This window comes from Poecilia reticulata, chromosome 1 (genome assembly GCF_904066995.2).
Source record: "Poecilia reticulata chromosome 1, P_reticulata-male-v2, whole genome shotgun sequence".
In the NCBI taxonomy this organism is placed as follows: domain Eukaryota; kingdom Metazoa; phylum Chordata; class Actinopteri; order Cyprinodontiformes; family Poeciliidae; genus Poecilia; species Poecilia reticulata.
The window spans coordinates 29,329,919-29,350,446 of NC_088830.1; the positions used below are offsets into that span (position 1 = coordinate 29,329,919).

At 35.1% G+C, this 20,528-nt stretch overlaps 1 protein-coding gene across 1 annotated transcript; it reads right to left on the bottom strand.

The window, feature by feature from the left end:
• Window positions 1–805: 805 nt before the first annotated feature.
• On the bottom strand, window positions 806–20,320 carry LOC103470856 (heterogeneous nuclear ribonucleoprotein L-like). The gene is made up of 13 exons (XM_081610857.1): window positions 19,990–20,320; window positions 10,852–10,958; window positions 9,397–9,634; window positions 8,594–8,681; window positions 7,406–7,500; window positions 7,209–7,281; window positions 6,004–6,063; window positions 5,681–5,913; window positions 4,401–4,522; window positions 3,494–3,692; window positions 3,340–3,397; window positions 2,394–2,492; window positions 806–2,291 (listed from the first exon to the last, which is right to left on the bottom strand). The coding sequence occupies exons 1-13, from the start codon at window positions 20,191–20,193 to the stop codon at window positions 2,236–2,238; spliced, it is 1,632 nt and encodes a 543-aa protein (XP_081466983.1). The 5' UTR covers window positions 20,194–20,320; the 3' UTR covers window positions 806–2,235.
• Between the last annotated feature and the right edge of the window lie 208 nt (window positions 20,321–20,528).

Here is a 20,528-nt window from a genome sequence, read left to right on the forward strand (position 1 = left end):
TGTTTGCAGTTTGTGGTTTTCAGCTCCTGTGGTTCCATCTTTAAACTCTGCCTTTAATTTAATTAGAAAAATGCCTCCTAACATCGCAATAAACAAGATAGAAACCTGTTTAACTTTCAGGCGATTTATAGGAAAATATAACGTTTTAGCATTATTTTCAGACTCAGTAGCTGAAGAACTCATTTATTTTCCATCAGTTAGATCTGCCTAGGACACTAAAGTTTCACAAAAAGCCTGTGATTAAATTACAGTTTTTACTCCTGTGTTTTTCACTAACTGAACGAAACGGAACCACTTTATCATCCTTATGTGAGTATTTAGTTTGGAAATTATTTATAGTCCTTTTGTAATACCAGTTTGGATTTCATGTAAAGCTAATCATTGTAAAAATGCTTGTTTTTGTTTTTTTTGTACCTGTGTATCATGATTGACGTTTAATGTAACTAGAATCATATGAAAGGTTGTATTTTCATCAGAACTTTGACCTTTGATGTGAAGCCACTTTGTTTTCTCTCTCTCGAGTTGAACTTGACAGTTCTTAATAAACATTTTATTTTAAAAAGTCTTGATTTTATGAAAATATTTTTGTAATTTCCATTTTTTAAGCTCCATCACAACACACCCATCAGGTTAGGATTGTGGTTTTTACTGGGTCATTGCAACAGTTTCAACATTTGATAAACAGCAAAGATGCACTTCGTTTTTCCACAAATAGTTAAACCCAAAATGTTTAGCTCTTTTTTTTTTTATATTCAACCACAGTTGTTTTCTGATTATAATAGACAAATACACCTCTCAAAAGATATTAAGACAATATATGTTTTATTTACATTTTAACCAAAACAACATGCCGAAATTATTTATACACTGCTCATTAATCAATTATTCTTACTGGGATGCTCAAAAACGTCTGTAATATTTTTAAACCAGAAGAAACATTAAAAATGGAGGAGGATAGGACATATCTGTGGGCTTTATGAGCAAATTATTGTGAACAAAATTATTCTTAGATAATTTGCATCAACTTAGAAAGTTGTTCTGTTTTAGGGCGTCTTGTCACTTTAAATCCGAATAAGCTACTGCTGGCCACGCCCCCAAACTCAACGTTTACATTCGAACATGGAAATGGCTGCCAACAGATGCGCAATTATACAACCATACATCTTTGAAAAGCAGAAGAAGGCCCTCCTGCACATCCAACAAGAATACAGCAAGTAGTTTCTGGATAGTAAGCCAACAACAAAACACTTGTCTTTCCCAGCAGTCATGGTACAGCGGTAAAACCAGCTAGAATGCGCTGGAACTTAGCTTGAGTTGCTAGGTAACGGGGCTGGACTTGGTTGGGGTTGCTAGGTAACGGCCCATGGAATGTTACTTTACATTAATGGCTCTGGAATAATTTTTGGCTCAGCGGTAGTTTTTACATTTGGTCTTCATCTCAGTTAATTAAAAACAGAGAGAACATCGAACGGGTCATTGTTTATACATTTATAATTTTATAAACAATAATAATATAAATAAAAAATATGAATCACCATTCCTTTTTCGGAACAGTTCTAGTTTGTGTTGCCTATTTTTGCTAGCGTCATATTTCGTAACCCAGGTATGCAGCAGATATCATATACAACCAAAGGAACAACAAAAAAGTTACACACAAAACCTGTTTAATCATAGAAACGTTGGCTGGGCCAACCTATTTTAAAATATGACAGTGTTACAATAATATTAAAGCCAGGGTTGTTAACTGACCACTTCTGTCTCAAGCTGGTTTGCCCTAAAAGCCCATATCTTATGTTGGTGTATTACTGTACAGAATCAAACATTTCAGCTGTTATTTGCATTACTTGTCGGTTCTTGTGTTTAAAACAGTTTTCAGCTGCAGCTTTTAGCCAGAGGATTATTTTTGCTGCCCTTCTTGCTGCCGTCAGTATTAAAATAAATCACAAGCATTCTTTGCTCTCTGTTTATATTCAAACATCCTTCAATGGTTTCTTCTGACATTTTGAAACTCTGATTCAAATCTGCAGCTGGTGAAAACAAGGTGTGACCAGAAACTGAAGTAGTGCGTCTCTTCATCGCTCGCATTTTTTTAAATTTATTAATTTATTTAATGTAGAAGCATGCAGACATCATATAAAACACTTAAAAAATAAAACAAACTCTTCATCCTTCTCAGGTTGAGAAGTTAAATATCTCTCCTACAGGTGTGTTTGTGATAACCATCTAGATTCTGGGTCACAGGTGCGTGGAGGTTGAGAAGCAGAGTTTAATGGTGAAGGGGTTGGAGCTGCCTGCAAGTCAGAGAGAAACGGACGTCTTAAACAACGCGCCTCGCAGTCAAGAAAAAAGAAACGAGACGTTTATTTATTTATTCTGATCTCTGTGCCACTTACCAGCTATTCTAAACTGGTGGTGGTTGAGCACGATCAAAGCTTCAACAGCAGCGGTTTTACAGTCAAACTCCAGCAAACCAGAGAGAGTCTTAGAGCTGGCTGTAAAAACAAGAGAAAAAAGTCTGACTGTCACATATTTACAGCTTTTTAGAGTCACTACACTGCAAAAACATTACCAATTATTTTTGTCCAGTTTCTAGTGCAAAATATCTTAGTGTACTTGAAATAAGACAAGCAAGGTATATGAGCTTGTTTTAAGTCAATAATTATTTAAACTGTTGAAAATGTACAAGTTCAACTGGCAGATTATTTCACTTATAGCAACGTATTTTTCCAATATTATAAGTGAAATAAACTACAACGGCATATTTGGGCCATTGTAGGCACAAAAAAGCAAGAGTACATTTACATCAAAAGGCTAAGATTAATATCAGAAAGTTCTAGAAAAACATGGGAATTTCTGAGTTTGAAAAGTCGGAAATATGCCAGAAAAAAAATCTATTGTTTAGATTAATCGCAGAAATATTCCAGAAAAAAATCTTCAAAAATTTAAAAGTATCAAAAGTTGAACATTTTTGACTTTTGGAACTCAGAATTTTCCATAATTCTTCTAGGACATTTCTGAGAATAATCACAAAATGTTGGAAGTTTTTTTTTTTTAAGAAAAATGTCAAATTATGTGGCTTAGAAAATTCCTTGTTTTTTGGTTTTAATTTACTCTTTTTTTCTACCTACTTTTGCCCTTAACTGTCACCATCATAATCTGCCGGTGGAGGTAATAAATGTTTATCAATATTAAGGAGCATCACTTAAAACAAACTCCTTCACCTTGCTGAAAAGTGAATTTTCTCATTGCAAGTGTGCTGAGATATTTGTAGTAGAAACTAGACCAAAATTACTTGGTAAGATGTTCAGTTTTTGCAGTGCATGAGTGCTTTTAACTCACGTTTGGCGTCAAAGACCTTATACTTGGTGAAGGCAGGAGCGTTGTGTTCAGAACAGAACTGAACGGAAACAGAGAGGAGAGATCATGTTTTTTTTTTTGGTGAATAAAGGACATTTTTACAAATAAAAGCAGCGTTTGATCTGCTTGTCCTCACCTTTAGCAGCTGCTGCTGGTTGAGGGTGGGTGGGGCGTTGTAGAAGTGCAGCACAGCGGTGGGCGGCTGGATGATGTTTCTGTGGCTGTGCGTGCTGCTGAAGCGATTGTTCCTGGTCAGACTGAAGTCCTGGTAGCTGCTGCTGCCGTCGGCCAGTTCAAACACCTGACTGGGAATCACTGCCTGCTGCCTGGACACACTGGGAAGGGACAGACGGATGTCAAAACCAAAAACGGACATTTGAAGAATGTGAGATAATATCACCCTGCGAAAACAAAAAGTGTAGTTGGCCTAGTTTATTGTGCAAACATCTTAGTGCAAAACTAACACACAGTACAAGTAACTTTTCAGCAAGACATAGGAGTTTGGTTTAAGTTAAATGTTTCTTAATATTGATGAAAAGCTACTTGTTCCAGATTATTTCACTCATAACATGGTAAAAATGTTTTGTTAGAAGTGAAATAATCTGCCAATTGTTGACTTTTTTGTCAACATTAAGGAATTATTGACCTAAAAGAAGCTCCTGTTTCTTGCTGAAAAGTATCTTGAAAGTTAGTTTTGTTTTATTTCAAGTGCACTAAGATATTTAAACAAGAAACTAGACCAACAATATTTGATAATATGTGGCGACAACATTGTGTTCTTAATATTTTTCTATCAGCACAGTAAGATATTTTTATATGAAAAATTACTGCAAAGTAAATTATGTCAATAATGAATATATAAATCAACTGCATTGTTTAAAGCAACCAGGATTTTTACTTTTTTGTTAAATTTTAATCTTTTAAAGTCTTTAGGTGGAATGGCTGAAAAGGATGGTTGACCTTTGATGTCTTATGTGAGGTGGAAATTGCAATTATGAGTATTTTAAAATTCTGAGTGGATCCTGAGTGGGTCTCGTTCTCACCAGACGTTTAGTTTCTTCCCAAACACCTTGGTACCGTTGAGGTGGGTCACAGCACGATCCACTGCGTACTCATCCGCCATCTCCACCAGCGCCGTTCCAGGAACGCTCTTCATAAACTTCACCTGTGAACACCACCAGATAAAACACTTTCTAAGGCCAAGATGTGAATAAGAACAGATAAAACAAAAATACAGATAAGTAGTATTTTTATATAACATGGACGTCTAGGGTTGAAACAGTAATCGTGTTAAAAAGATTCAAAATATTTACAACAAAACAAACAGTTAAAGTTTCAGTATGTCACTTTTATACTTTTATAATTGATTGATTGATTATAATAAATATTTTTTTTACATATTTGTTTGTTGTCTACAACAGTAACTGCCTTCTCCCAGTGCTAACTAGAAACAACCAATCAGAGACAGGAGGCGGGTCTTAGCGTTGTCAATCACCCTCTCCCCCTTTCTCTGCTGTGCTACAGATAACACAGCTTGTCATGAATGTTAAAGCTAGTTAGCTTAGTCACCGATGATGTTCCTGTAAAACTAAGTAATTTCTCCATCATTAGCACATTTAGCAGTGAGTACATGGTGGATTGACAGCACTAAGCCCCGCCTCCCGACTGATTGGTTGATTTTGATCAGGAGTGGTGTATTTCTTCAGACAGTAATAGAAGCTCAGGAAGAAAATGGAGATCGATCTTTTCACTTTTTGATAATTTTTTATAACACTAACAACATTGTGACAGTTACAGAAATATGCTATATATATTTTTTTTCTTTTGTATATAAAAGTTTGAAACTGCATCTTTAATAGAGAAGCGATGTTGAGTTTCAGAAAGAAAGAGACAGAGACCCAATTTCAAAGTCCAATGTTTTTTAGGTCAAGATTGATATATGTAGCATTTTTATTTATTTATTTTAATTAGGTTTATTTGATGAAGACAGACACACATTAACACAGAAAAACTGAATAAAACAACACAATGTTTGTATCACAGTGCTTATAGTGTAAGCTAATTTTCAACACTTATCTCTAGATGGGCTTTTTGAACTGTATATCTAAACTCTATTAAAAAGTGAAATGATAATAATACAACATAATGTTGACTACAAACTGAAGCTACTTGATTTTGCTATAAAAGGCACGATGTTGATGGAAAATACAGGATACTGTCTCTTTAAGCACCCGTAAAACCCTAAAATTAATTAATTAATTTATGTTTATCTTGTTTGTCTCATGAAAAAGATGCTTAATAATAAATAAAAACTCAGACAGACCTTTTCCACGTTGCCGTAGAGACAGAAGAGGTTGAAGAGGCGGCTGCAATTCATCTTGTTGGGATGGAGGCCGCTCACCATGGCGACGGCGCTGGAGGCCAGCAGGCCGGAAGGAACGGTGGAGGAGAAGGTCTTTGGGACGAGCTGCTTGTAGGAAACCAGCTCCGGCACCGGCTCATGGCTTCTCCTATACCGGCTGTTAGGAGGGAGTGGCAGCAGGGGGCAGTGAGGGCCTGCGAAGATGAGCAAAGATAACGAGGGATTTCAAATGAGGAGGAGGAGAAGGAAACGTTCAGGGAGGGAGGAAGAGCGAGAGTCGGTACCGTAGCCGTTGGAAGGATGCTCTCCCAGGATGGCTTGACGCTGCCTTCCCTTCGCCCGATCTGAAACAAACAACAAGAGAAACTTTAAAGCTAAAGACAGGGAGCGCTAACATCACTGTGAAGTATGGAGGAGAGCCTGGAAAAAAATCCAGATCCTCCAAAACTTCAATCTTCAAAAGTTTGAATAATTGATGATATTGATTTCTTGCCCAGCCTGAGTTGAAAAGAATGGACTATTATGACCAATGCAAAGAGAAAAAAGGAAACGTAAATTTCCACCAAAAAACTCTGAAGATTAATTTAAAAAATCTTTCTAAAAATACTATGGAAAAGTTGAAAATTTGCTACAAAAAAAAAATTTTTTTAGATTAATCTCAGAATTTTTCTACAAAGTCAAGAACATTTATGAGTTTGAAAAGACAAAAATTTTAAAACACTTAAATCTTCAAAAACTAAAGATTAAAAGATTAAAAGTCAATTAATCACCCAGCACTGGTTGTAGCTGTGACAGTACACTAAAGCCATTGTAAAGAAAACATTTCTGCCAAAATAATATTAATCTCAGACATTTTAAAAAATTGCTAGAAAAAAAAATAAAAATTTTTAGCTTAATTTCAGAAATTTTCTAGAAAAACCTAGAAGATTTGAGAGTGTGAAAAGTCAAAAATTTTCTGGAAAAATTTTAAGAATAATCTCAGAAATATATTAAGAAACATAAAAATGTATCATTTATTTACATTTTTTACTTTTGAAACAGAAATTTCTGAGATTTTTTTCCTAAACTATTTCTGAGATGAATCTAAAAGTTTCTGAATTTTGTTTTAGCAGATATTTAACTTTTCAAACTGAAACATTTCCTTCAGACTTTGTTGGCAGTAATGTGCTCTTTTTAAAATCTAAAACACAATGCTCCTATTACGCCATCGTAAATGAAGATGAGATTCCACATTATTTTCAATTACTGAAATGATTAAAAAAAAAAACTATTTGTTGACATTACAAAAACACAGAGAGCAAAGTAAACAAGGCTGAAACATCACTACTTATATTTAATTTCTACACGTACAAAAAACTCAGTCATCAAATCAAGATACATTTCTGAATACTCACAGAAAATGACAGCAGCCTCATGTGTGTGTGTATGTATAATTGTGTGTGTAAGTATATGTGTGTATGTGTGTGAGCAGAACCGGAAGCTGTCCTACCTCGGTGCAGGAGGAAGGGTTTGGTGTAATCCCAGCTGGAGGTGTCATTGCGGACGACGTTCAGTCTGTTGGGCTGCAGGGGGCGACAGAGCACAGCACCTCTGGGTGGGTGTGTGTGCGTGGGCTTAAGGATGATGATGCATGCATGTGTGTACACCGGGGCGCGTGTCTGCTGGACAGTGTGTGAGTGTGTTTACCCGAGCATACTCGATCTTCAGCGTGCAGCAGCCGGAGTAAATGTCTGCGCCGTTTAGAGCCATTTTGGCTTTCTGAGCGTCTTCCACGGACTGAAATGTTGAGTCGTTTGTTAAGGATGACTCAGCAGAACGACCAGCAGCCAATCGGGAAAGAGAAACAACCGTTTGAGATGCTGGTGTTATTATTATTATTATTATTATTATTATTATTATTATTATTATTATTATTATTATTATTATTATTATTATTATTATTATTATTATTATTATTTTGACACAACAGCAACACCAAAACAAACAATTTCTTGTTTCTGGTTGTTATGGAAACCATGCTAAGTGAGTGAACCAAACGATGTGACTGTGTCATTACCGTGTTGTTTCCCACACAGAGATCAGCGCTGTGCAGAGGTAATTAGTTCCAGCTGCTGAAAATAGTACCGCCTTACTATAACCCTTAAAGCAAAAACACGCTGTAGGAGCTTAAAAAACAAATGTAAAACATGTTTGTTCTGCTGGTTTAGCTGTTAACTCTCTGTAAAAAGGTTGTCTATGATTCATGACAGGAAGAGAAAAAAAAGAAGAAGAAAAAAGAGAGAAAAAACAAAAGAGTTTGGACAGGGCCATCTCTAGATTTTTTGGGGGCCCTGAGCGGGATGCAGTTTTGGGCCCCCAAGTTTATCAAACCACAATGAAGAGATTTCAAACCCTTTAGATGATCCTCAAAAATGCTACAAAATATTAAGTTTTACAAGCAAAACAGGCGACAGTTAAAATTACACAAATTTAGGTGAATTAAATTGATATAAAACAGTAAGCCATAATACGTCAATAAAAAGTTTTTTGAGTACAGATTGTTCATTCACATGTGACAGTGGTGTCTAAACATTTTACCATGACGGCCAAAGCACTTTTTGACCACAAAAGTAAAATAAAAAGTTTTCTAACAATTTTAAAACAAACCATTACTGCATTTTTTTATATAATTTTGGCTGCTCAATGATCATTTAAACAATTTCAGCTAAATCAAAATGAACAAGTTGAAAGCACTTTTTATGTTATAATATTTTTAAAACAAACTTTTGGTGCATTTTTTTTTACTTATTTTAGCTGCTCAATAGTAATCAAAGCTTCTTTAGCTTCTACATTATTGAAATAAACAAATTCAAATGGTAAAGCGATTTTAAGGATATTCCACCATGGCCTGGATGCCGTTGCGTTTGAAGATTACGATGCGCTGGACGTTACCAACAGGATTACACACAGTGTACAAAACATCCTGTAAAAAAAAATAAATAAAAAAACACTCTTTAAACTGTTTACTTAACAAAAAACACACACTTAAAGTTTGTCACCAAGTTTTATTCATGTAAATCTAATGAATTTTAATGGTTTTTAGTCATATGACTAAACAACCATCTTTCTTTTGATCCAACAAAATATTTTTCAACTTTTTTCACATTTATGTTTCATACACTGCAAAAACACAAACTCTTATCAAGTATTTTACCTCCAGTTTCTTGTGCAAGTATCTCAGTGCAGTTAAGACAAAACTCACAAGTAACTTTTCAGCAAGATATAGACGTTTGTTTTCAGTCAATAATTCCCAATATTGATGAAAAAGTGCTAGCTGCCAGAATATTGAGAAAAAAGTTCTAAGTTAAATAATCTACCAGTGTCACTAGTACTTTTTATTAATATTCAAGAATTATTTAATGCTGAAAATGTATTTGTAAGTTAGTTTTGCCTTATTTTAAGTGTACTAATATATTTGCACTAGAAACTAGAATAAAAATTATTTGTAAGATTTTGTGTTTTTTGCAGTTTTGCAGCAGCCATTATACAATGCATACAGTGTTAAAACCAGCTATATATCTATATATATTGCATCAATTCTACTTTCTTTAGACATTTAAATTCATGAAAGGCTGATCTAAACTAAATCTGGTTAAATTTAAACGTCCAGATCATTAAGGAAGACTTGAGCCACTCACAGTGCTGATGGGGTACAGCGGGTTCTGGATGGACAGCAGCAGAACCTTGTTTTTGCTGGTCGGGTCGTCCGAGTTGGTGGGTCGGGTGATTCTCTGGCTGGTGGAGAAGTTGAAGAAGGCCTGCTGGTTGGCGATGAAGACAGGCTCGCTGCCTCCGCTCCTCACGCATCGCTCCGCGCTCTCCAAGCTGTCGAACTCCACCAGAGCCTGCCGCTTGAAGGGCATCATCATCACATAACTGAGGGGGAAAATGAGACGGTGAAACACAGACAAACTGGTTCTGTCCACTCAGAAACATGCAATTTGTTGTATTTATCTATAGAAAATATTTAAAATGCATTATATCAAGAGTTGGGTACTAACTAGTTACATTTACTTTAGTACTGTTTTTGGCAAAATGTACCTTATTGTACTATCCACAGTACTTCTTACTTTTACTTTAGTAATATAACTGCACTGTAAAAACACAAAATCTTACCAAGTATCTTTGGTTTAGTTTCTATTGCAAATATGTCAGTACACTTAAGAAGTCAAAAACATTTTAAAGTAACTTTTCAGCAAAATATAGGAGCTTGTTTTGAGTCAATAATTTCTTAATATTGATGAAAATGTGCTGGTTCCACTGGCAGGTTATTTCACTTATAGCAATATACTTTTCCTATGTTACAGGTGAAATAATCTGGCAGTGGAACCGACACTTTTTCATCAACACTAAGGATTTATTTACTTAAACAGAAAAAATACTGAAAAGTTACTTATAAGTTATTTGTGTCTTATTTTAAGTGTATCAAGATATTTGCATGAGGAACTAAATTGGTGAGATTAAGCAGTTCTATTAAGTAATAAGTATTAGCTGTAAAACTTACACCAAACTAACTTCACAAGATGCTCATTTTCATTTTTTGTTATTTTTGTTGTTCGAGTTTTCATAGAATGACTACTTTACTCTCATATTATTATTATTCTTGCATTATTTCAACTTTATTATTGTATTCTCATGATTATAAATAAAAAAATCGTAACCTGATTAATATTCCTATTCAGGGCTGACCTGAACTTGAAGTCCAAATAAAAACAAGCTTTTAAACATGTCAAACAAGATGGCCGCCCTGGTGTGCTGACATCACTTTGAACTGTGGGAACCCAAAAAGTACATTAGTGGAAAAAAAATTCAGATTTTCCAAAAATCTGAATTTTAGTTTTTTTTCTTAAGAACCAAAAATTTTATCAATCGATAAAGTTGATTTATCAGCCAGCCCTAAAGACAGTTAAAGGATTAATTAGTAAGAAGCTAAACAGTTTAGCTTGAGATGAATTTAGGCAATAAAACTAATTTAATTAGATGTTTCCACTAAATTATCCATCCCTGATTAATCACATGTTCACATAGTATGTTAGTGGACTGGATAAAATGAGTTAAAGCAATAATAAAACATATTTAAAGTTAAAAACTACCAGATGGTGCCAAACTTTTCAAGCACTTCCACCAGGTCGGCCTCCACCACGGCGTCACACAATCCTCGGACATGAACGACGGGCGAAGGGGGGATGAGGTGACTGTCCTTCACAAAGAAAAAAAAAGAAATGTTACATTTATAAGGAATAAGACAGCTAAAGATGAACAATAATGTGAAATAGATTTAGCATGTTAGCATTTTCATGACGACGACAATGCAGCCATAAAATCTGTGGAATCATTTCCACAGAAATAATTTTGTTAGAAAAAGTGAAAATGAGATTGCTATGAATGTTTACCCGTTTATAAAGGTGAAAGAGAAACAAAAGATGAAAAAGAAGCAGAGCAACACAGAGGAAATACTTTAATGTCAGAGTAACGGTAAAGAGTACACTGCAAAAACACAAACACTCCCAAGTATTTTTTTTATCTTGTTTCTACTGCAAATGTCTCAGTCCAAATGAAATAAGACTTTCTAAGAAACAAGAATTTCTTCCCATTTTATAAGTGGAATAATAGAACTAGGACATTTTTATTTATATTAAATTATTTACCTAAAACCAGCTCCTCTTTCTTGCTGAAAAGTGTGCTAAGATATTTGTACTGGAAACCAGACAAAAAAATACTTGATAAGATCTTGTGTTTTTACAGTGTAGGTGAAAACAGACAGTTCACCCAAAGACCAGCACTCATATTATATGGTTTGAAGCAAATAAATAAGATTAGAACCAGAAGGAATAATGAAAATAGTGAAGATTTGGTTGAGATTGGAGTTATCGATTATTCTGATGATTAATCGATTAATCAGATAAAATAAAACATTGGCACAATCTACAGATTTGTCTTTTAAACACTAAAGCCTTTTGATGCAATATTAGAAAAGATGTAAGAAGCATATAATTCAATTTTTAAAACTTTTAGCTAAGAAAATACATATTTTACTGCATGAAATACAAATAAATTTGATCCAAGTGAAGCTAAAATTATTCCACTTGACAAGGTTTGACTAAAAAATATCTACATACAAAAATATATCAGAGTATTTTGTTTTGTGTGTTTTTACAGCAACATGTCTGACGTTCCAAGCCACAAAGCAGAGATGGAGGCTGACCGCACATCGTGCTGCAGCCGAAATGTGAAAACTTCACGTCAAAGGTCTGATGAAAACTCTGCACAAGATAAAAAACACAACAGAAAGGACAATGTAGTAACCCGCCCCACCCCCATAACCACACACACACACACACACACACACACACACACACACACACACACACACACACACACACACACACACACACACACACACACACACACACACACACACACACACACCTTTGATTTAACTCGGTGATCAGAGGCTTTAGCGCTGAGAAACTCTTGGTGTGAGCACTTATCATCAAATCACTTCTGCCCATCTGTTCATCAAAAACACTGACAATTGAAAACCACAATTGCACAACAATACAAGTCTTATTTATCAGAAACGGGGCGGGCTCAGAGCTTATCAAAACTAAACAAAAAGTCTGCACAGTCGCATATACGTTAGCAAAACCGGCCACAGAAGATAAAACAATAAGTGATTGAGACGTTAGGTTTTTCATTTTAAGATGCAATTAGCAACAACTGAGATTAAACTTCTTCAATGACTCTTCTATCTTCAGCTGATTCTACTGCAAACGTATTTCACTTCCAGATTCCTCAAACAGATTCACTTCATGTTTTACCGGCTTTCAGCGAAGGTTCAGGATGTTCCTGTTGTTTCTGAAACTTGTTTAAATGAGTAAAGTGCTGCCGTATGCAACACTAGCTGTCTATACACTGCAAAAACACAAAAATCTTACCAATAATTTTGGTCTATTTTATGGTGCAAATATCTTAGTACACTTTAAATAAGGCAACATTTACTTACATGTAACTTTTCATGTAAGAACCTGTTCAATAAGAACCTGTTTTAAGTCAATATTCCTTAATATTGATTCCATTTGCAGATTATTTCATCTGACAATGGAACTACGTTTTCATCAATTGGAGCTATTGACTTAAAACAAGCTCTTCCGGCTGAAAAGTAACGTGAAAGTTACTTTTCTCTTATTTCTAGTGCCCTTACGTTTTTGCACTGGAAACTAGACCAAAAATACTTGGTAAGATTTGGTGTTTTTACAGTGTGGTTCATAAATATAAAAAGAAAATAAATGTGCCACAAAATGCTCTGTGGTTTGATATCTTCCATCACACACTCTTGAAGTTTTGCTTTATCTTGTCTTTTTAAAGATCTCTGAACATTAAGAACTGGGCAGTAGACCAAAATTACTTGATACAATTTTGTGTTTTTTGCAGTATATTTTAACCGGCTGAAGCTAAAATGATCCCAGTTGAGGAGTTTTAGCTAAATCTTAGTTTGGTATGAAGTGGAGCTAATGTGATAACAATCATCAAGTTAAGGCCAAATAAAAAAAAAAAAAAAGTCTGATGCTACATTGTAAAAAATAAAAAGACCAATGGAACTAAATGGAACAAAAATATGCTGTTTAAAAGAAACCATCTAATGAACATTATTTATACTCATTACAAATAAAAAAAAAAAACCAAACTAAACCAAAAGAATTGAACGTAATGTATGCATTCAAGTGGTACCTTTATGACTTTTTGCACAACACAACCTTTAGTGAAAACATACATCTATAAACTTATAGTTCATATCTTGTTATAAGTTTTGTGAACTTTAAGAGAATCACAGAATGAATGTGTGGAAGTCTTTAAAGTTGTAAAATAACGACTTAAGATTTGCGCAGAGCATCAAGAATCTGAATGCAACACCGAGTCAGAATGAGGATGGCTGCAAGCGGAAACATCTTCTGCACGGTGGCGCGGCTGACAAACAGAAGATCCTCACTGTCTTTGTCAGAAGGAGGTTATGCAAGCATGTGGGTTTTGCAGCCTGACCTTTTCTGCAGCTTGATGAAGCTGCAGGTTCAGATTGAGATCATTGTCGTTTGCAGTGAAGCCGAGCTTTCTTCTTTCGCTGCCTGCAGTCTGCAGACCAGACAATGCAGACAACAACGCTCTCCCCAAAAAAGCCCAAATAATTTCTTGTAATGAGAAAGAATAGGTAGATGTGATTAAATAAATGTCATCGTGAGCAAGAAATTTTTAGCGGCATGTGTGTTTGTAATTATTTCCATGTGCTTGTACTTCATCGTAGCCTTATGATTCCTATATAAACTTTTCCGTCAGTACGTTTTGTTCTAATGTTTGTATTTATAATTCCTTCCTTTGCTGAAAAAAATAATAATTGAAATTTAGTGACAAATGTTGCAAACAAACCAGAATGTGCATGAAAACTCAGAGGTTGTTGGTGAATGGCTCACAGTTTCCTGGACGTGTTGACACTCTAAATTAGCAGCTTGTTGTTTTTTGACACAACAGAAAATATTGAAAACCTTCAACTGAAAATACTAAAAATAAAATCAACAACAATTGACTGATTGATTGGTTGATTGGTTGACTGAAATTGCACCAAACACAATTGTATTTCTGTATAAATCTGACTGTATTTAACTGAATTTAATGTATTTCAATTCAATTGGATTAGGGCTGAATCAGATTGTGATTAATCAATTATTGAAATAATCGTCAACTGAATTAGTAATCGATTAATCGTTAATTGTAATATAGATAGATAGATAGATAGATAGATAGATAGATAGATAGATAGATAGATAGATAGATAGATAGATAGATAGATAGATAGATAGATATCTTCTAGGAAAAAAATGTTTTTCTAACTTAAAAAGTGAATTTTTTTTCTCATTTTTATGTCGTTCAAATGTTGCAAAAAAGCTTAAGTGGTTACATGAAACATTACAAAATTTGGGAATTTTCTGTTATGTGATTAATCGATTAATCATCAGAATGATTGGACGATACTTAAATAATCGTTAGTTACAGCATCACCTCCACAGTATAATCTTTAATCAGCAACTAATCTATTGAATTTATATCCAAATCTGATTGTGTTTAACTGAATTAAATGTATTCGGATTACAAACTGAAGAGTTTTTTAGATATAACCACACATAGATGTGCCAAAATGACCACGAGTCAGTTACCAACAGCTAAACAAAGATGTACACAAATAAAACTGTTAAAATGTTACATTCAATGCTCCTTTTCTCCTTAGACTGCAGACTTTATTGAAAATCTATGAAGAGTGCATGTTATAGCTTCATTCACACATAAACATTACCAAAAGTTATTTTATAAGCTTTCTATTTTCCTTTGAGAGATGAATTGTTGTTTCTACCAAGGTAGACAAACACTCTACAAAAACAAAAAAAATCTCTCATTTTTGTTCCAGTTTCTATTGAAAATATCTTAGTACACTTGGAATAAGACAAAAATAATTTAAAAGTAACTTTTTAGCAAGATAGGTGTTTGATGCAAGTCAATAATTCCTTAATATTGATGAAGGTATTATGGTAGTTTTATTGGCAGATTATTTCACTTAGAATAGGGAAACAAAAGTACTTCAGTTATAAGTAAAATAATCCACCAATAGAACAAGTACTTTTTTTCTCCATGTTTTAAGTTTATTGACTTAAATCAAGCTCCAAGTGTACTAAGATATTTGCACTAGAAATTAAACCAAAAATGTTGTGTTTTTACAGTGCAGTTTGCCTGATATTTTTGGGCCGTACCACCAGAAACAACAACAGCGCACGGCCTCAACTGTTCTCACGCCGGTTACTATAGCAACACCAACAGCTAGCCGTCCACCTGCTTGTGAGCAGTCGGGGGTTAGCTGCACATAATGGAATTCCGTCGCCATGGTTACTCTCCCTCTCTGTGCAGACACACACATGCTGCCCCGTCGCCGTGGAGACCAGGCCTCAGTTGGTGGAAGGAAGGTTGTGCGTCTTTATTTAGCCTGTGTTTGCACGCCAGGGAGGAGGTGTTGTGTTACGGGTAGCATCCTTCCTGTCGGCTCACACCTGATACTTTCTTCTTCTGGTGCCACTGACGGGATTAAACCGACGGCGTGGAAATGGAGAACCATCAGAACAATACGTGATTTGTTTGGTTGTCTACGTTTGCAGCTGTATTGCTTATACTTTTAATAAGTTTAAAGTAACTCCCTAGTGCAGGGCTCTAAAGTGTGAACGATTTTTCAACAGTGCACCTAAAAAATAAAAAAATAAATACTTGAGGTCGCAAAAATACTAGAGGTCAAACTAGTGCGACCAGTTAGTCGAGTAAAAAGATCATCAGATGAGATCCGAGGTGATTATCAAGTTTAACGCTGCCTAAAATAAAAACTTCCTTTCACAAACTTTATGTCCGAAATAAGTTTCTATAAGAAAAATGGCTTGAATCTCACTTTGAAATGTTTAAATATTAATATTTACCATTATTTTATCTTATAAAGTTACATTTTCAACCAATTTGAAATTTTTCAGTGAGTAACTGGATTTACACAATTCTACATAAACTTGTTTATGTTTATTAGTTTGTTTAGAAGTAAATATTTTCTTAATGCAGATGAAAATTTTGGTGCTCCTATCTTTCCTATTGGTGCACCTACAAAACAACATTACGCTCACCAGCATAACCAGTGCAAAAAAACCAGTGGATGAATGGTCCAGTTGAGTTTAATCATCTGAAGACAAACGTTGTCCACTCAACCTTTGGGACATTTTCACTATCTAGATGTCTAGCTAATGTAGATAAATTTACACTATATAAAATATCTAGCTAGCAAGATGCTACCTTAGCAAGTAAGTATTAGCATTTTTTGAGACAGTCAAAACTGTCAAATTTTTGCCTCGTAGAAACGTCTGGCATCGAATGTACAAGATTAAATAGTCCTGTTACATCAAACTTTAACAGCTATGATAACGTATTTAAGTCTAACTAACATTTGCTTTAATGAATTTAAGAAACTTTAAGGCCTTAATTTTAGATATATCAGTTTAAGACTTTTAAAGGATGTTCAGACACCCTGAACTTGAATTTTTCTAGTCTCAGCTAACCAAAAACAGGACAAGATTACTTTGATTTGATGTCAGTAAAAAAAAAGTTTATATGTTGTTTTTTTTTATTTTTTATTTTATTCAGTGCATGTAGGTATCTAATTTTAGTGGTAAGGTGCATGCAGGGTTAGCTTTAAGTTATAGTGGCATATGATTCTCACCTACATCACCTGGCTGACCCACAAACATGAAAAACCTCACAGAAAACCAGAGAAACAGCGAGTCTGCTCTGCTAGGCTGCATGCACCAACAACCAATCTGAGCACTATCAGGGTCACACATGGAAACCTTCCTGTAAAGAGTGGCTGCATTGAGTCCAGTTTATTTACGTAGTAGATACGACCTCACTTCCTGCTGAGGGCAGACGTTTCCTGTCACAGCCCACATTCTCACTAAGATGTTGTGTCGTCTTCTTAATAAAGACTCAGAGCTTTAAATGATGTTCACTAAAGAACATAAACAAACAGACTCATTTATAGATACTCACACATCTTAGCCCTCATTTTAAAAACATCTTTGCAAATAAATTAGACCTCAGAGATTCAACTTTTACCTGCGGACAAAATAGACAGACTTTCCAAAAACAGAAGCAGAACAAAATTCTGTTTAATTTAATTTAATTTTGAGACAGCACTTTTATTTAGATTAACTGGCACAGGAGACGTTACCTTTAAGGTATAAATAACTCCTTTAAGGTAGACGTTACCTAGACGTAATGGCCTGTGTTTTCCAGGCCATTTTACAGCATCATCAGGTAACTATCAAATATGACTTAAATGAAATTTTACTTCGTAATTTAACCCCTCTGTTGTTTTAAAAGCTCCTGCTCTTTCTGAAACTACAGGAAGTCATCACAGCATGGTTCCTCTATTAACCCTTTATCAACGTTTTCACCAGGGTTTCTATGAGAAGTCCCTCCTATAATGAGCTCAGCTGACCACAGTTCCACCAGGTGTTTGCTAATTGCTCCTGGCTAGTCTGAAGGAGCCTGGGGAGGGGTGATTTATGAAGCAGAAGCTTGGAAACTGCAGCTCTGAGGAGGAGTAAAGCCTCGAAGGCGGAGCTAGGTCCACCCAGGCGTTTTGAACAGCTGAACGGTCGCCATGGAAAGAAGCAAGGCAACACTCCAGATGTGTTTTTGACAAGGGAATAACATTATAACATGATGTAAAGCTAAAGAAGTTGATTTTACATAAAACTGCCCCTATAAAGCAGAGTCCAGGCAGATAAACTGAACAGATAAAGGCAATGTAAAATTGCCCACTTTCAATTTATTAATGTGTAATTAGCCAGAGCAAATTGCTGGGACTATTTTTAAGTCCTTTGCACAGACACATTAATCTAGCTTTAGGGAAACCAAACACACTTTGGGTTTGGTGCAATTATGAATACATTGCACCAGTTATAGAAAAAAATATAGAAACTTCTAACTAAGAAACAATGTTATAACCAAGCTAACATTAATAGTAATTTATTGGATGGGTTATTGGATGGGTTATTCTTTGAATATGTAAATATACTTTACTGGATTTTTTCTTATCTTGCTTTAAAAGAAATTTATATGAATATAATTTTGTTTCTTCTTTTTTAAACTCTACATTCAATAAAGTCAAACTCAAACATGTGTCAAGGGAGTCAGTAATTCCTTAATATTGATTAAAAAAAAGTACTAGTAAGCAGATTATTTCACTTTTAAATAACTTATTTACTTAAAAGAGGATCCCCTGTCTTGCTGAAAAGTTAATTTTACATTAGTTTTGTCTTATTCCATATTTTCACTAGAAACAAGACATAAATACTTGGCAAGATTGTGTGTTTTCTCTGTGAATTACTATAATTTTCTTTCAGCAATTGATAATTTAGCTGTCATCATCAGATTTGCAGATTTAATGCTGAATAGTTTTACTGTCACCAGAAGGTGTGAGTCTGTGCAGCGCCATCAGAGTTACGATGGGCCTGCATGCTGCCTCTCTGCTTACCACTCTGCTGGCACAGACTGTGAGTTAGAGCCACTTAAAGGCACCAGAGTTTATTTAAAGTTTAGAGAGTAAAAGGGTCTGAAAACAGCTGCTCCAGAATTTTATATGCAAATTAATTTGGTGAAAATCATGAAAACAAAGGAATTATGACAAAAATGCACAGTGAAAATACATTAAATATTAATGAACATAACGGATAGTGATAAGAGTGGTCAATGTACAAGAGTGCTGCATTTCCCCACCAAATAACTCTGGAAAACCTTAAGAGACCACCTAAAATGATTAGTTTCTATAATTTTACTCTTTATATGTTTATGTTTGTGTAAAAAGAACATTGTTCTTTTATTCTATAAACTACTGACAACATGTCTCTGAAATTACAAGCATAAATTTTGCATTTATTTGCAGAAAATGAGAAATGGTCAAAATAAAGAGGAAGATGCAGAGCTTTCAGACCTGAAATAATGCAAAAAAACACAAGTTCATATTCATTTAGAAACAACTATATTAACGTTTTAGCTATGGAAGCGTTCAGAAATCAATATTTGATGGATTAACCAGGAGGTTTACAATGGGCTTCCGTGCAGTGGGCTCTTCATTTAGTCCAGAGCTGTAAATATGAGCTGGACCTTCAGATTCACATGAAGATAGTTACAAAGTCGGCCTTTTGTCCCCTGAAGAACATTTCTAAACTCAATCTTCAAGTTTGCTTAAATGTAGAATTGTAAAAGAGCCCTTGACCCAAATAAAACGTCATTTCGTTCTGTGTTCATTGAAAGTTGACGCCTGAATGACAAATAAAAGTCAAAATCATTTTCCCTTAGCTTCACCCAGTGTGACACTTTCTGCTACAGAGTTGTACACTTTGTGCATTTCGTGTATTGTTGTTTTATCTTTAACATTTCAAAACTATTTACTCCGCTCCTTAAATAAAAGAACATAAAAATCAGATAAAGGTGCAAACAATTCTGCATGAGTGATAAAAGTCATCCTAAGGTAAAAGCTCTGAATTTGTGTGAGAGATGAGACACATAAGCCTCGTTAAAAACAAAATCAGATGAAGATGTCGCTCTTTTTACATAATGTTTTACATTTTGGTTCCCGGTTTAATATATTTTTAACCAACCTTCCTCCTTCGGCTCCTGCTGTCGTTGCATCCGCTCCCCGCTGCATCCTCCTCGGCGGAGCCCGTTTCTTCCTCCTTCTCTTCACCTTCCTCCAGATCCCTGGCACCGGCCTCCTCCTCCTCTTCCTCCGTCCGACGTCGTTTGGCTGAACGGTAAAATCCTCCTTCTCCTCCTTCTCCTCCTCCTGATTCTTTTTCCTCCATCGGAGACAAACAGTAAAAGCGCTGATTGCTGAAAACGAGACGACGAGCGATGACACCTGCTGTCTCACTCTGTCTGTTTGTCTCGTTGCGTCTCTCTGCCTGCAGAGCCCCGGTTACTTTTCTGCAAAGATGGTTAATGAAGAAAGATGTCTTACTCTGTTACCGTTCCGAACGTTTACCTTTGGAGTTCGCATTAGTTCTGATTATGTCTACAAGAATTCTGTAAAATAATATTTGTTTGCATTTACTAGATGACATAAAGAAGGAGTAAACGTGCTGATAATATTATCGTAAACTGGAAAGAAAATATTGGTGTTTCTTCTGGGTATCGATGA

What these genes read in the sequence shown, in the direction of transcription:
- LOC103470856 (XM_081610857.1), bottom strand. Translation starts at nt 20,193, where the DNA reads ATGGAGGAAAAAGAATCAGGAGGAGGAGAAGGAGGAGAAGGAGGATTT. An exon ending in TGAAGATCGAGTATGCTCGG is followed by an intron (nt 7,282 to 7,405) that starts GTAAACACACTC and finishes CGCCCCCTGCAG; the next exon opens with CCCAACAGACTGAACGTCGT. An exon ending in GCATCCTTCCAACGGCTACG is followed by an intron (nt 5,914 to 6,003) that starts GTACCGACTCTC and finishes TCATCTTCGCAG; the next exon opens with GCCCTCACTGCCCCCTGCTG.